The sequence below is a fragment of the Sceloporus occidentalis genome, unplaced genomic scaffold (genome assembly GCF_023333645.1).
Source record: "Sceloporus occidentalis isolate IW3139 unplaced genomic scaffold, rSceOcc1.0.p SCAF_10, whole genome shotgun sequence".
Lineage (NCBI taxonomy): Eukaryota > Metazoa > Chordata > Lepidosauria > Squamata > Phrynosomatidae > Sceloporus > Sceloporus occidentalis.
In genome coordinates, this window is record NW_028316990.1 from 39,123,936 (window position 1) to 39,140,112 (window position 16,177).

Here is a 16,177-nt window from a genome sequence, read left to right on the forward strand (position 1 = left end):
CAGCCAATGAGAGGCCATGGGGCAGCCTCAATGGCGGTGTACGGTGTGGGTGGCTATGCTCCGCCACCTGCTGCCTGCCTCCTGTGGGAGCCTAAAGGTGAGGACGGACGGACGGGGACCTTCCTCTGCTGCTCTTGGCGAGACCCAAGAAGAGGCCGTCAGAAAGGACAGGCAGGTAAATGGTGCAGAGGGAACAATGTTCACCGTTGGCGTGGGGTTTCTTTCAGCAGTTGGACACTGTGGAGTGGATGCTTTACAGCCCTTGCCAGGGAATGTCTGGGCATGCAGGAGTGCCAGGCTAAAGTCTGGCTTGGTAGGCAGAGTCAGGCAAGCCCTCTTTCTGACCACCACCACCACCTTCCATATGCTCTTCCCCATTCTTCATTTGCTGGCTGGTTGGAAGCACCTTTTTCCAGCTAGAGACCTTTTGCTTTGGGGTGGGCATATGAGAGGACATCCTAGCCATCCATCTCCAATTTATTTCATCTTTTCAGCTTCAGCAAAGCCTCCTCCAGAGGCTGCTCTTAGATGGGCAACCAGTCAAGCAATCCCAATGTCTGCAGGTGGCACCCAAATAACAAGAAGGGCGGTACTGGCTTTGTTTAAGAATCCGTGGGAGTTTAAGTTCTGTGCCATCGTCTTCCATGTGCACAAGGAATGTAGAGTGGTTAAATGCCCTCTCCAGGTTCTCTGGGAGCTGCTGGCTTTTCTGCCAGAGGCCATGGGTTCCCCCCAGGCGGGCTCAGGTCGCTCCTCTCCCATAAGGAGTGTAACTGTTAACCTTGGTGGGGGCCACCTGGATACCCTCCAAAAGAGGATCATCGTTGCTGTGGGTCCCCAGGGAGCCGCTTCCTCAGCCCCCAGGAAGGCAGGAGGCCTGGCTGGCAGAGCCAGTGTAACCCAAGCTGGCCGTGGGGGGCTGTGGGGAGGAGGCCAAGGCTCCTGCCGCCTTTTGTCTGTCTGGCTTTGCAGAAGAAGCTCACGGTGGACGACAGAGCCCTGAGCCATTATTAACCAAGCCCCTTCCTCCTCTTTGCCTTGCTTTACTGGGGCAAGAGGGAGATCCAAGCCTGGAAGGATGTCTCTCCACAATTCGCCTGCAGTCTGGCTGAAAGGGCAGCGATGGTGGCGGCGGCAGCCAGAGCCTTGGAGGAGCCAAGTGGACGACAGCCTCACCAATCTCCAGTGGCTGCAAGAGTTCTCCATCCTCACCGCCAACCCAGAGAAGCCCACCGCTGTCTCTGGGGAGAGGGTCGCCCAAAGGCTCCTGCAACAGGCCTCCAAGGCCCCATCCAGCCCACCTGAGGGGGACGTGGCCTGCATGGGGATGCCCCCCAGGATGAGCAAGCCCGTCTCCTCCAGCACCAGCTCCCTGCCGCCTCTCTTGTCCACCCAGTCCCCCATCGACTACAGGACCAACAGCCAGGTGAAGCCACCCTACTCCTACGCCACCCTCATTTGCATGGCCATGCGGGCCAACAAGGAGGCCAAGCTCACCCTCTCTGCCATTTATGCTTGGATCACAGAGAACTTCTGCTACTATCGCCATGCAGACCCCAGCTGGCAGGTGAGGGATGGGGGTGAGTGAGTGGGGGTCTGCACTGATCTCCCAGTGGGTTCTTGCTCCAAGGGACCCCCCTCTGGCTGTCAGGGGGCTTCCCTTCTGCCCATTTGGGGTCAGGAATGAGCCACAACGCAATCCAGATGGACAGGGCTGCCCTCATGTTGTTGATGCTGCCCTGTTCTTTCTCTCTCCTTCCTTCCTCACTTTTCACCTCTCTTCTTCCTGTCCTTTCTTTTCCTTCCTTCATTTTCCTTCTTTCTTTTTCATTCCTCCCATCATTTGGCAATCTTCTCACCCTCCTTTTCTTCTTCCTCCTTCCTCTCCTGCAGAACTCCATCCGCCACAACCTCTCCCTCAACAAGTGCTTCCAGAAGGTGCCTCGGAGGAAGGATGAGCCAGGCAAAGGGGGCTTCTGGCAGATCAATCCCCTTTACGCAGACCTCTTTGTCGATGGGGTCTTCCAGCGCAGGCGGATGCCAGCCCTTCCTTTGCCTTGCGCTCACTCCACGCAGCCTGTGCCCGGACGAGGGTCCCTCCAGCCGGATACAATGCCCAGGCCGCCCAGGATCCAACGCCGCCTGGGGAGGTCTAAGCAGCCCTCGGCCAGTGCTTGGACTGGGCCCCTCTCGCCCGTGGCCCCTCTGGAAAGAGAGGCAGCCTCTGCTCTGTCCGGAGACCTCAGCTGGGCCTCAGTGCTGGGTGGCACCTTCACTGGCGCAGAGAGCAACTTTGAGGACTTGGAGCTGACCGCTGCCCTGGACTCCTTGGCCGCAGGGGAGGACAGAGGCCTTAACCACAGCCAGACAGCCCTGAGTGAAAATGGGGGCTCCTGTCCTGCTCCAGGTCTGGTCAAGGAGTTGACTCTGTGCTCTGAGACGTGGGGGGAAGAAGAGGGGGAGGAGGAGGAGGAGAGGGCAGCAGAGCCGGGGCCCGGGTGGGCTTTCGAGGTGGGCACCTGCTTTTCTGAGGTCTTCCTGGCTGGGATACAGCCGTGGGAGAGCTGAGCTCCCCAAAAGACGGAAGAGGGGATGGAGCCTGGGGTAAGAGGCACTGGCTGTTGCTGCCTGGGGAAGGGGAGGCCGACTCCAGATCTGCCCCCCAGTTGCATTCACACCAGGGGTCCCAACTTCAGTGGCCTGGCAAAATTCCAGGCCTCTGTCCCCAAATCAGAAGGCAAATGATTTTCAGTAGACTGAGACTCGCAGCTTTAATGGCAGGATGAGGGTGGCATAGACTTCTAAAGACCAGAATCTAATCTGTCCAAGGAGGAAGAATGTGGAAGCAAGGCAGCACAAGGCAGAAGCCCAAGGAGTCTGGTAGCCAGGCATGTCCTGGGCACAAGGGACCCTCCCCACACTTTCCTGTCCTCTGGCTCCATCTGCCCCCAGAAACACAGGCATGTATATGGTTTCCATTCTTCTCCTTCCTTTTCTTTGCTGCTTCTACCATCTATCCTTCCATCCCTCTTTCTAAATCTGGATTTTAGCAAAAATTGTTAATAAATACAGGCAAATTTGCTATGGGCACACTGTTTCGGTTTCTCTGCTGTTCTGTAGGTCTCTTGCAAGCCCTACCACACCTGAGAAAGGGGCACTGCTGATGTTGATTTCATTAAAGAGCATCCAGATGTGGTGAGGGTTTTTGACCTGGGCAGCTGAGACCCTAGAAAGTCAGCTTTCCACACTGGGAGTTTGCCAAGACACTCCACCTGAGATCATTGCATGCCTCGCTCTGCCCACCACACACGAGAGAGAGAATTTGCACAGTTCAGCTAAAATGGCCTCTGATTAGCAGCCCAACTGGCACCAGCGGTGGGCAAAAACTATGCCTAGGAGTGTGAGCAGAGGATTCCTTGCCTTTGCGTGTACACACAGCATCTGCTGAGACCAAATGGACTGCAAGGGCCAGATCCCTGTCCTGCCCTGAACCTGCCAGGTGGGGCAAGGCACTTTGCTGCCTCCTGCCAAGGAGACACTCTCCCCACAATGCCAGGCAAGTTTGGACCTGCAAGCTCTGGACAAGAGGGCCGGCCTGTGCCAAAGAGGACCAACATCTGTTTGCATTGTTCTCTGTAACGATTTTGTCCCTTTGAGAAAGAGAGGAAAGGCGTCCAAGCCTGCCTGCCTGCCTGGGCAGGAGTGGCTGCCCATTCTCAGGGAACTGGCATTGTTACTTGTTTTTTCTTGGACAGGAAAGGGAAGGGATGCATGTTCCTCCCCAGCTTTGCCCACCTCCCCATGTGCCCCTTCACCACATGATAGCCCCCAGAAGGCCACCACTAGAGATGGAGCAGGGGGAAGAGGGCACTGGCCTCCCAAAAAAGAATTCTATCCCCTCCAAATGGAATTCTCCTTCAGCCCCCAAATTTCTAGCATTACAGTAACAAACATTATCAGTACAGCATTTAGAAACTGCATTAAAAGAAAAAGGCTACCTGCTGAGGTTTTCATAGGCCCAGCACAACGCAAAGGAGGTGGAAGAGAGAGGCAAGGCAGGTTTTGTTGCACCGCTAACAGAGGGACAGACACCGGCACATAACAATACTTGGTATTTATGTAGCACATCTTAAATGTTCACTTTACAAACATCACCAAAACATTCCTTGCAACAACCTGGTACAGTAGGTCAGTTATTATCCCCACAGAGAAGGTAGGAAGCGGAGAGAAGGGTGCCCGCCTGCCCCCAAAAGTTCTGTGCCCGAGGCAACACTGGGGCTGGGGACAACTTAGTGGCCATGTTACCCCGTGTAAGCAGCAGCCTCCCAAGGACTGGTGCCATCCAGATGTGTTTGGGTGGAAAACCCATAACCCCCAGCTGGGGGATCATGGGCATTGCATTCCAATACAACTGGAGGCTGCCTGGTTGGAAGAGGTGCCTTCCTGACCTCTGTTGTCTTCCCTCACAGTCAATGGAAACCAGAGGCTTCACCAGAGGCTGGGGCTTTAACAAAAAGAACAGGATCATCCCTGCAAAGGGGCTTGAGGGTCAGCCCTGCCCTTTGGGTGGGGGAAGAAAAATCTGGCACCATGCAGGGTGGGGGACAAGGGAGTATAAGGACGCAGCTGGCAGTCAAACCCAAACCCAGCCCCATCTTCCAGCAATGTGCTCAGAAGGAAAAGGCTTTGTGATGGGGGTGGGATGCTCTGCCTTTGGAGAAGAGTGGGAAACAAGGCACGAGGCAGCCTGGCAGGGACCCATGCCACGCAGGGCAGGGCAGCCTTTGGCAAGAGGGTCTGCTTGCAGGCTGGGCTCTTTGCCCAGGGGCTGCTGTCCCCCAGCCTGCCTTATGCTGCCCCCTCATCCTACACCCCCAGAAGGGCACCAGTTGAATCAGACATCACCAGGTTGGAGGGGAGCAGCTCTGGCACAGAAGAGGCATGGAAGATGCTGCCCATTTCCACGTCTGGGCTGTATGATTGGAATACAACTGTGGGGCGTGGCAGAGAGAGGGAGCTTGGGCAAAGGGGGTGGGATGGCTGGTGGGGACCTTCCAGCCTTAGAGGCACAGGCAGGGGTGGTCTCCCGGTGGTCAGTTGGCCAAAAGAGTGGAACTTGAATGGACCCATCTGCCCAGGTGCTCCACCCTCATCAGCCCACCCCTTCCTGGCAGGTAAGCCTGGGTTTTTCAGGGATGCTCTTCACCTGTGCCCCAATCCCTAGGAAAAGGGAAGGAGGTGGATGGAAGGAGCTGCCTGGAGGGCTGGGCACTGAGCAAGAGCAGGGGCATCAGGCAGGAAGCAGGCACATGGGGTCGCAGGACAGGCATGGGAAAAGTCTGAGCCCTCAGCAGGAGATGTATTTACAAGGGGAGGGGGCACACCAGCTGCAGGGCAAATGAGAGGGAGAGGCCTTTCCACTACACCATCCTCACTGCTGTTCCAGGGTGTGAGGAGGAGTGCACTTGGAGCATGCAAACCTGTACAAAGACACCAAGTCCATGAGAAACAGAGAGCATGGGCATGTGAGGCTGAGCCCAGCAATTGGGGCGGGGGCAGGAAAGAAGGTCCCTCTTGCACCAAGTTATGATTAAGTATCTGGTAAGAATAATCCTTCATTGGGGGGCAGGGAGGAAGGGGCAGCGTCCTGCAGGCAGGCCATTCATCTGGCAGAGCAGACAGGCAGGAGGCCCAGGAGTTTGGCATCGGGTCCCCTAGATGGTGGCGTTGACCCCTGAGCTGGCCACTCAGGAGCTACTCTGTGCGCTTTCGCCACAAAGATGGGGCTGGCTGAAGAGGAATGGCTGCCCAGGATGGCCGGTCCCATGGCTCGGGAGAGTGCCAGAAAAGTCGGAAGACCCTGGAGGAGGATGGGGAAGAGGGAGAAGAGAAACGCTGGCTCAGCAGTCCTGGTGTCCCCCACCACGTGACCCTTCTGCTCTCTAAATCACCAGAGACCCTGGGAAGAGGATGAGGAAGGCAGGGCTGCAGAGACCACAAAGCCAAGACACCCCACAGGCACCAGTTGGGGTGCACCAAGGCAACAGCGGCTGCCAGGGCCTCCCTCCACCTCCTATGCCAATGTCAAGTGGGGCAGCTGTGCTGCACATCAAAACTCGAAGGGGAAACTGTGCATCCAACCAAGCTCAAGGTGTGGGTCAGGAGCCAAGAGAGACAGGAAGGGGTTGAGTCTGGCCAGCCAAACCAAAAAGTACCCCACTCTCATTCGCCCTCTCTCCTCCCCAACCTCAAATCCTGGCTGCCTTCCTCTGCCCACCCTCAAGAAAGGTGCCTGCCCAGAGAAACGGAAGGGAAGGGAAGACCTACCCGCTTACTCCTCTATGCCAACAGAGCAGGAGTCCGGACCAAGGGCTGCCCAGGCAGGGCAGAGAAAGAGGAAGGAGACGTTAGAGTAGCAGTATTTAGAAGAGACGGGCACCCTCTCCCACATACATACATACATACGGACAAACAGCCACCCATTTTGGTCTACCAAACCAAGGACACTGGGGAAAGCCTGGGGCTACAAAGCACAGGAGCCTCCCACCCACCTAATTCTTTGCCCCACAGATTTATCTTTCAAGGCCTCCCTTGTGCTCTCAGAGAGAGGTAGAGTGAGTCAGTTGCTGTTTAAGGTCCCGCAACAGTCTGCCCACAGACAGGCACACTGTCTGGCTAAATGAAGACATGCCAGCTGCCGATGGGTGCCTGTCTGGCTCTGCAAGGAACCCCTAATGGCCACAGGAAGGTGGAGAGTCTGTGGGGCTTACAGTTCCAACCCATGGGGGGGGGTGTCTACTGGATGAGAGCTGTGTGTGAGCTATCACACAGAAGCATCCACTGAACGACAGGAGGAGTTACAGCAGAAAGAGGAACAAGGAAAGCTAGACGTGAAGCTCAGGTAAACGGGATCAGCAACCGACCCTCCTCCCAGGGCAGCCCCCATTCACCCAGAGCCAGCCCACTTCAGAGATGCCGCCTCCTGTCTGCTCTTACCGGGCAGGTAGACGTCGGTAGGCAGCTCACTCTCCAGCCTGGGGAGGCTCCTGGCCTCGGAGGCACTGCTGCTTTCTTGGACTATGTCCTCCACGGAGGGGGGCTGGCTACCTAAGAAATGGCAAGGCAAATCTCAACACCTTTGGTTGTGCTGGAGCTTCCCCATGGCCACCAGAGACTCCTCCCTGCCGGGCTCATCCCCATGGGCTAGGACCCCCACAAAGTCTGACTCTGAGGCATCCCTTTCTCCTCTGTCCACCTCCCACCTCTGACCACTCCAGTCCCATGCTAGGACTGTGGAGGGCCAGCCCCCTCTGGACATGGGCATGGCTTTTTTGCACATCTTTCATTCCTTAAGCAACCACCCCCATCTTCAACACCCCAAGAGCCAGGATGGCAGCCAGGGAGGTCTCCTGCCCCAAGCACGCTCACCTTGCTGCAGTGAGGGAATCTCCTCTGAGTCCTCCACGGTCAGACTCTGGAAAACAAAATGGAGAAGGGCTTCAGGGTCTGTTCCTCACAACATTTGTCCTAAGTGGATTTTGGCCCAGAGGGCAGAGGGGCTTTCACCTCCCCCACCTCTGCTGCTCCTCCCTCAGCAAGGTGGTTTCCAAAAGGTTGGAGAACAACCTTCAGGGTGGATGGGTCAAGGCTTGAAACCTTGAAGCTACGTTTGTCCTTGACCCCATGAAGGAAACAGGCAGGGCTGAGAAAGCTGTGCTCTGCTCTGCTCCCTCTTAATGCCTCCCTTTCCTTCACAGAACTGCATCCACCGCAGCTAGCGGAGCTGTTTAAATCACATTTAAATTGGCTTTGTAAAAATGCCCACCATAAACTCAGGGCCACTGCAAATCAGCAAGGAGCACACAGCAAGGCACAAAACTGGCACCACTTTAAAAGCACCGGCTGGGCAGAGACAGCTCCAGCCTACAGGAGAGGCAAAGCAAGTGGGACCATGGGGGAAAAGACAGAAAAGGCAGAGGGAGGCCATTCACCTCTGGGGAGCTGCCCTCGCGCAAAACTAGCTCCGTCCCGGCAAGGGGAGGCTGCAAGTCTGAGTCTTCCGAGAGCTTCTCCTCATCCTCCTCATGGATTGGTGAAGAGGGAGAGCGGAGGGTGCTAAGAAGGCATACAGGAAGAGAGGGAAAGAGAAAACATGTGAAAAGGACTGTGAGGGGCACCTGTGAAGGAACCACCCAGGGTGAGAGGCAGAAAGCCCCAAGCCTCTGTGACCCTGAAAAAACAGGCAACTGGGAGCTGAACTGGTGAGAGGTGGATGGGGACTGACCTGTCGGGGGACTTGCTGCGCTTGCTCTTCTGATGGCTGTTCTCAACGGCTCGGTCCAGCCCCACAAGGGGCCTGCCAGAGAGGGGAAGCCCATCCAGCACCCCTGTGTAGGTAATCTCGTCATAGAGGGGGGCTGAAGGGATGGAGGGCGAGATGGAGCGCAGCCCATTCAGGGCTTCCAAGAGCGAAATGGGCTCGTAGCCCGGAGGAATGTTGTCGGAGCACTGTGGAGAGAGCACAATGGATCAAGAACACTTTAGCACTATCAGATGCTTTACTGGAATTCATCCTAGCACTTTCCCCCAATGACCCTGGGGAATATTCTGAGACCTAGGTAGGCCTCTTCCCCACCTCCATCCATGGCTGGGCCACAGAAATTGTTAATATGATAGAAAACCAAACTAAACATAACAGAGAAACATAGTTCTGAAACATGAAAGCTATGAAGTCCATGGCTAAAGGTGTGAGAAAGCCACAGCTCAGCAGAGAGCTGGCCCCTGTCATGCAAACTAGCAGTTCTCCAGCTACAATTCTCCAGGTGTTTTGGACTTCAATCCCCGGCTGCCAGCTTGGCCAATGATCAAGGATTCTGTCAGATGAAGTCCAAAACATCTGGAAGAGCTGAGACACAGAACCATTGCAATCTGAAGGCCAGCTCACTCCTGGCTTGTCTGAACAATTCTGCTGTGGTGTTTTAGGATTAAGATTAGGTAGCTGCTACCCCACCCCAAAATGACTTTTGGACCATTTCTAGGGAGGGCACTTGAATTTAAGGAAGTGAATAACATTCCCAGGGAACCAGAGGGAAGGTGCTGAGGACAAGAGAAGGTGACTTCCTCCTGGCTGTGTTGGGAGTTCTCTGGCCAAGCTGGGTTGTGAACTTCAGTCTGCCCAATTCAGAGGCAATTGACTACCTTGGCATCCCAGCCCCTCAAGAGCCCAAAATGTGCTGGGTCGGGAGGAAGGGAGGACAGAAATCCCTGATAGGTAAAGATGAAGGAGCAGCAGCCTGGCCTGGCTCTGTTGGGAGGACAGCAAAGAGGCTTCTGGCTGCTGAAGGCCCCTGTGCCCCCTTACCGAATGCTCATCATGGTCCAGGGTCTGTGCCAGGACAGGGCTGAAGGACAGAGGGGAGAGGGCCCCCGGTTTCTTCCTCACTGCTCGGATCTGCAGAAGGGCTCGGAAGGCTGCAAGAGAGAGCGAGGTCCCCCTTAGCCCTTTGAACCCAGATCTTTCCGTGGAAAATTGCAATAGGGAAGAGAGGTCCTTAAAGGAGAGGGTGAACTTTCCCCCAAAACTGTCTTTCCAATGTGCTTAGAACTCACATTCCTTTGACAAGAGGTGGAACCTATTACTACAGAAACGGTGTCTTTTCCCTGTTATCCAAGAGCTCTGGGATGGCCACATTCATTACCAACGGGTGAATCTGGGGGCTTTAGCTTGTGCCAGACACAACTGAGATGGGCGAGTTCCAGGTAGAAACGTGGCTGCTGCAAATACTGAAGGTAGAATGGGTTTGAGGTATGAGCAGACACTGTTGGGCAGCCAGCCCTCGGTCCCTCTTCAATGGTGGTGGGGTACTCACGCAAGCGACAGATGGGGCAGTTGTTGGCCTGGTACCGCAGAGTGTCCGCACAGGAGTTGCAGAGGCAGAGGTGCCTGCAGGGCAGGATGAGGGTGTCCCGCAGGTCTGAGAGGCACACCACACACTCGTTGCTGTTGTCACTGTTCTCGTCATCACAGGGCTACAAGAGAGGCAGAGTTCTTTGCTGGCCAACAACTCTGCCTTTGGAACCAGTTCCAAACTGGGCAGGCATGGAGCAGCCCCCACTTCCATTCTTTAACATGCATATGATATTTTAAATGGAGGGCCAATGTGGTTGGATTCTGCATGCTTTTATTGTTGCAAAAAGACTTAACAATCCAAGGTTGCAAAGATAGGTATTCACCACTGTTCAATGGACAGAAGATTGCTTTAGCTATGCATGAATGTAGATTTTATGGATGTCCAGTTTTTTAAAAAATGTGTTCTGGGGAGTCTCATCCCCTTATATTAATGCCTAGCCCACATTCATACCCCATGTATTCTTCTTTTTTTAACCTTTGCCTTTTCTTTCTCTTTACTTTTTCTCTCTTTTTAAAAAATAATAATAATCATACTTTAAAAATCCAAGTTGTTCCTTTTTCCCTTCCATCCCAGCCAGCACTCACTCCTCATTTCTTCTCCATTCCCTTTAAAGAGAGGGTCTCCCCTCTCCTCACTGACCCACCCATCATCCCATTTCATGTCTTGCTTTCACGCGACACAGCTGCCTCTCCTCTTTCTCACCTTTGTCTCCTGGTTGTTCTTGTTCTCAATGCCATAGATTTCCTGAAGCAGGTAACTGACCCGGTCCACCTGGAACACAGCAGGACAAGTGAGATTAGTGATAGCTTCTCTGGAAAAGGCACCCAAGACTTCTGCCAAGCCTCGCATGATTACGGAAGGAACCAGGACTTACGATTTGCTTCTGTTTCAGCGGCTTCACAGAGAAACTTCCATCGACATGCTGGTAAAATGGGAAATAAAAGGCAAGATAGGACTCAAATAGCTCTTCCACAAAGAAACACAGCAATACTCCCAATCAGTCCAGATTGAGTTGCTCACAAAGGAAACTCCTTGAGCCTTTTGCAGTTGAGGCTGAACAGATATGCCACATTTTGTAAAATTCACCTTGAGCGCAAGATCTGAGGCACAAGAGGCTGAAAATCCTGTCTCTTACCTTCTCAAAGGCAGCTAGGAGGATGTGAGCATGGCCAGTCACTTCCACAACCACTAGGAGGAAAGTATAAGGTTTGTGAGAAGCAAGCAGAGAGAAGGGAGCTCCAATCCACTCTGTTCTACACTCACACTCAATGTGGAGTTGGGGTGTGTGTGTGTGTGTGTGTGTGTGCAAAGGCAGCCTGAAAAACCCAAGAGGTCACTAAGGCAGTGGGCCTATGGAGACAGATGCCCAGCAGCATGGCTCATCCAGAGTGCACCACTGACACTTCCACTCTGTCCAAGCAAACAGTCAGATGCTCTATCAGCAATGAGATTGGAGCCCCCAGGGGAATGGCAATACTGCTGAGGTAGCTATGGGGAGAGCTGGAGAGATCCTGAATTGCCCAGAGCTGTTTATGGCAGGGGGACTCCCTGCATCCTCTGCAGCATGGCAAGTCATCTTGGGCTGCATAGTTGCAATGAGGGGAGTGCAGCTTCTAAAGCAGGGCTTCCTGACATTTAGATAACTGAGGAGAGCACCAGGGATCTTCCCATAGCAGCATGAGTGGTGTTGTCCTTGCTCCTGGCACTCAATGGCTGGAAGCAATGGCCTCTCTCTGTCTAACAGGAGGACCAGCCCAGCCTGGAGGGACTGGTAGCTTCATAGAAGTGAGCCAAACACACAGATATCTGGTTGATTGGGCCCTGCCTCCACAGAGCAAGGGACAGAACAGAGGAAGCCAGCTGCTTACCATCCCCTTCATCCACCACTGCCTGGATGACCACAGGGAAAACGCCCCGGTCCAAGTCGAAGTTCAGCTGGAAGGAAAGGGTGAGTCAGTCACTCATACCAAGCTCCCTGTCCCTCAGGTAGAGCATATCTTTCAAAGCATAAAAGAGATCCTACACCTTTGCTGAAAGGAGGGGGGGCAATGTTGTTGATCAGATAATGATCAGATGGGGGAAAATCAAGGCCAAAGGAGAAAGCAGCAGAAGATTCAAATCTGTATGTCGGGTGGGGAGAGTGAGCTACCTCGTCATCCTTCCAGTCGGAGAAATCAATCTTGAAAGATGGCAGGGAGAACTGCTGGCTCACTCCACGCTTGTAGTGAACTGTCTCTGACTGCAGAGAGGGGTTCTTGGTGCTGTAACTGTGGGAGGGGGCAGAAGGAAAGGACAAGATCTCCATAATCAAGAAGCATTCACCACAGAGATTCAGTTCTCTAAGTGTTACACTAGCTAAGAGCCAAGGAAAACTACCATTACTCAAGACAATGTGAACAACCTCCCATGGACCCCCACCAGCCCTCATCTGGAGCACCGTGCTTCCTCTGCATTAGGAGGAGAAAATAGCATCTGCAAAGGGAGAACCAGAGGAAGACATCTCCCCAGGCCAAAAAGCTGCAACCCTCAGTGCTGCTGTGTGCGGTCATAAGGTGCCTCTTTGCCCAGCCCTGCTGGTGGATTCAGAAGAGGGGGGCCAATAGGTACTTCACAGATGACCCCGTTGCCCAACTCTGCAGACCTTGAAGCCCCCCAAATATCCCACAACTCCATCTCCTTTTGCACTTAAGAAATGAGATTCTCCTTCAAAGCAAGGCACACCTACTTTTGCACAAAACCAGCCACTTTCATTTGAGGGGGATTGTGGAGCCAATGTGGGTCCTGTGAAGGGAAGGAGAGTTTCCCCCCCAGACCTGCCCAATTTACTCACCTGTAACCTAGAAGGGCTCTATTCCTAGAACCTAACTGGGGAAGTCATAACCATGCCCCCCCCCCCCAAAAAAAAAAAAAAAAAAGCAACTTTGCCCCTAGAAGCAACTGGTGCTCTCCATCCGTTTCACTGTTATGACTTCCTACACTTACACAGCCATCCCACTAATGAACTCTTCGGTCGCTTGGCAGTAGATGGTGATGGCGACCCGGGCGTCAGCATCAAAGGTGAACTCCAGGCTGTACAGAGCCTTCTGCTTCCCATTCTCTTCAGTGGGGCTGTCGGCATCTTCCTTGTACCTATGCGGAAAAGACGGACTCAAGCGAAACCTTCACAATCAGCTAAAAAAAATAATCCACTATGAAGAAATTAGAAGACTCTTCTCTCTTTAAACTATGTATAAGCTATTTCTCTATTAGAGGTATTCAGAGCCACTTGGAACAACACCGATCCTCAAATCCTGTTCAGACAAATAACACATCAATAAAACACGTCTTACAGATTAAGGCAAACACCATCTTGGAAGGCAATTTAACTCATGCACACACCCACTGAAACAATCCTTCTATAGCAAGTGCTTACTAGCCAAAAGCCTGCCTAAATGAGTAGAGTATTGCTGGCTGGCGGAAGGAGAAGCCTGACAACAGCCCTCAAGTGCCTCAGCAAGCCTGAAACTCTCTGATGTTTTGCAGCCAAAGTAGTACCTGACCAGGCGAAGGGAGTCCTTGCGGATGTTGACCAAGCTGCGCAGCGTCTTCACCGGCTCATGAGGCGCTGGGGTGACGTAGGGAAACTGGAAGGGAAGACCAAGAGCCTTTTGACTGATTCAAAGGTCACAACAAACAGGGAGAAGGAAGACTATGGGAGGAGCGGGGATGCAGAGTGGATCAGGTCAGTTGGTCTTTCTCCCTCTGGTGCCAACCAGATTCGCTTCATCTTCCATTTGGGTGGTTTTGGGGAGGTAGCTTTGACCCCTTTGGGTGGGAGGGCAGGAGGGGCTGTTACCAGTATTCAAAACTGAAATGCAACATTTCAGTATTCAGAAACCTATATAAACACCCAAAGTTTCTATAAACTGGAACAAATGTACCACCTGAGAAACCAGAGAACACAATTCAAAGGAATTATGGTCCGAGAATCAGCATGTGTTTCCGACACACACAAAGACACACAAAGACACACACACAGATGGCTTCACTCTGGAGCCCATTGGAGCTCCGTTTCCAGCTGGAAGCCACGCAAGGCCCTGAGCGCTGACCTGGACGGGCCGGTTTCCAAGGAAGTTCAAGTCCATGTTCTCCCCAAAAAGGTACCCCTCCGGATGCGGCGTGTCAAACTTCTCGCCCCCCATGAAGAAATGGCTGGCAAAGTAGTTCCCTGCAGCAAAGGAGGAAAAGCCCTGTCTACAACTGATATACGTCTTAAAACAATGCAATGATAAGGTCAGGTGCACCTACACTGCGGAAACAATTCCGCCTGGCTTGGGATGTGTAGCTTCCCAAGGTCTCTGCCAAAGAGGGCTGGAGCCTCACCAAACCACAAGCCCCAGGATCTTGTCAGGTGGAGCCAGGGCAGCCAGAGCGGTGTCAAACCCCATCATTTCTGCATTGCAGATGCACCCTTCATTACTTTCCCTTGAGGCCCACAGCTGCTGAATTTCAGTGTTTTCAAACAACATTTTATGCCCAGGATGGTTTATATCATCTCAAGGGAGACGAGAGACGCTGCCGAGCGGGAAAATGAGCAGCAGAAGCAGAAGGCATGGTGAACCATCCTGGGCATCAAGTGCTGTTTGAAAACACTGAAGGTCTGGGCCATGCCAACAACCGTCAGGTCAGAACGCACCGGGAAGCCATTGAAGTCCCTAAGCATCTTCAACAGGAAAGGAGGAACCCTGAAAGGCAGCAAAGCCTGGCTCCCGGTCCTGAAGACCCCCCCCCCCCATTAAGACCCAGCAAGATGCCAAGGAACCCCTCCTCCCAGCCCAGGCCCCAGACTAGATATGTCTATCCCTCTCTCTTCCAGGCCCTGGCCCTCGGAAGGCGCCAAAGCCCCAGAGGCTGCTGGAGAAGCTTCTAGCCCTGGCCACAGAACCAGGGGCTCCCAGGGCTTTCCAGGGAGGCAGACTGGGGCTCCTTTTGCCCCTGAGACAAGGGCAGCAGCTCCATCCCTGGCTAGAGAGAGAGAGAGAGAGAGAGAGAGAGATAACACACACACACACACACATATATATATATAGTATTATATGTAATGAGATATATATATATACACGTAATAGACACACAGATGAAATGCTATTATATATATATATATATATATACACATAAAACACACGCATATATATTACACTATATACAATACTATATGCCTATATATAACAGACAGACATATAGAAGACTATGGGCACGTATATCAGATACACACAAACAATGCTATATATACATATACACACAAACCGCAGCTACAGCCTGCTCTGTGTCCTAAGAGCTCTATCTACCCGAAGGTCCCTTTGCTCAGCCTGGGCCCTTTGTCCCGGGAGGGAGCCCAAAAGGGCCCTCTCTTCATGTCTGAGGCGGCCTTGAGGGCCCTTGGTCCCCGGGGCGCCTCCGCCTCCGCCGCCCTTCTCTTACCGGACTTGGGCGGGTAGCGGTAGGCCGAGTTGGCCTGGATGTCGATGTCCTCGACGCCGGCGATGCGGCGGCTGAGCAGGGAGCCCATGGCCGAAGGGGGACGAGGAGGCAGGCGGAGGGCCTTCGGATCCCCGCTCGCTGGCTGGCTGGCTGGCTGGCTGGCTTTCCCCTCAGTCCCCTCAGCCAGGCCTCTAGGCCGCTCGCGCGCGGGGCTTCACGGGAAAGCGAGTCCTCGGCGCTCCAATCGGGGCGCTCCTCGCCGCGGCGCCCTCCTGACGTCCAACTATGCTACCCACAAGGCGCTGCGCCGCGCTCTTCCGGCGTAAACAACAGGCCGCCGACAGGGAGGGAGGGAGGGAGGGAGGGGGTGGGCGTGGCCTCCGAGCTGTCAATCACATCCGGGGAGGGAACGTTGAGCGGCGTAGAGATAGGAAAGTGTAGACTCTCAAGGGCCCGAGAGCGGCTCTGGCTGGAAGGGCTTTCGCTGCGCTCAAGGCTCAAGGCTATGGAATCCTGGGAGCTCCGCTCCGGGCCCACAACAAACTCCCACTCCCAGGATCCCATCGCCTAGTCCAGCCAGGGCAGTGAAAGCGGTGCCAAACCGGGTTATCTCTCCAGTGTGGATGCAGCCTGAGAGGATGACTTCTGCCCTGGGCAGCTGGAGGCCTAGGCGAGGCGGCCAATGCTCCGTCCATCTAGAGCCTTCTGGCAGCTCCAGCTCCCAGAATCCCCCTTGTAGCCCCCAGCCTCCCCCCATCCCCAGCCCTGGAGCCACAGCCAAGAAGGCCCCGTCCTCCTTGCTCCCA

At 54.0% G+C, this 16,177-nt stretch overlaps 2 protein-coding genes across 4 annotated transcripts; one reads left to right on the forward strand and one right to left on the reverse strand.

Annotated features, from left to right (window-relative positions):
* Positions 1–1,032: 1,032 nt before the first annotated feature.
* LOC149306565 (forkhead box protein J1-B-like) lies at positions 1,033–3,067 on the forward strand. The gene is made up of 2 exons (XM_089477025.1): positions 1,033–1,567; positions 1,894–3,067. Exons 1-2 carry the CDS (start codon positions 1,079–1,081, stop codon positions 2,566–2,568), a joined length of 1,164 nt encoding a protein of 387 aa, XP_089333151.1. The 5' UTR covers positions 1,033–1,078; the 3' UTR covers positions 2,569–3,067.
* A 1,032-nt stretch (positions 3,068–4,099) lies between these two features.
* On the reverse strand, positions 4,100–15,667 carry LOC149306566 (E3 ubiquitin-protein ligase MGRN1-like). Of its 3 annotated transcripts, none has more exons than XM_089477022.1 (17): positions 15,372–15,667; positions 14,000–14,118; positions 13,446–13,534; positions 12,894–13,040; positions 12,061–12,178; positions 11,780–11,846; positions 11,047–11,099; positions 10,786–10,833; positions 10,614–10,682; positions 9,870–10,029; positions 9,362–9,471; positions 8,285–8,508; positions 7,992–8,115; positions 7,429–7,474; positions 6,997–7,107; positions 6,328–6,372; positions 5,771–5,860 (listed from the first exon to the last, which is right to left on the reverse strand). In XM_089477022.1, exons 1-16 carry the CDS (start codon positions 15,457–15,459, stop codon positions 6,332–6,334), a joined length of 1,614 nt encoding a protein of 537 aa, XP_089333148.1. In that variant the 5' UTR covers positions 15,460–15,667; the 3' UTR covers positions 5,771–5,860; positions 6,328–6,331. The 3 variants fall into 3 exon arrangements, with proteins under 3 accessions (XP_089333147.1, XP_089333148.1, XP_089333149.1); XM_089477023.1 differs by having other exon boundaries at positions 5,778–5,860; positions 6,328–6,339; XM_089477021.1 differs by lacking the exon at positions 6,328–6,372 and having other exon boundaries at positions 4,100–5,860.
* Positions 15,668–16,177: the final 510 nt, after the last annotated feature.

Bases quoted from the DNA above. Each gene is read 5' to 3' on its own strand.
- LOC149306566 (XM_089477021.1), bottom strand. From the start codon at position 15,459: ATGGGCTCCCTGCTCAGCCGCCGCATCGCCGGCGTCGAGGACATCGAC. The intron at 13,535-13,999 runs GTCAGCGCTCAG...CTTCCCTTCCAG, and splicing joins TTGGAAACCGGCCCGTCCAG to TTTCCCTACGTCACCCCAGC. The intron at 7,475-7,991 runs GTGAATGGCCTC...TTTGTTTTCCAG, and splicing joins GCGAGGGCAGCTCCCCAGAG to AGTCTGACCGTGGAGGACTC.
- LOC149306565 (XM_089477025.1), top strand. From the start codon at position 1,079: ATGTCTCTCCACAATTCGCCTGCAGTCTGGCTGAAAGGGCAGCGATGG. The intron at 1,568-1,893 runs GTGAGGGATGGG...CCTCTCCTGCAG, and splicing joins ATGCAGACCCCAGCTGGCAG to AACTCCATCCGCCACAACCT.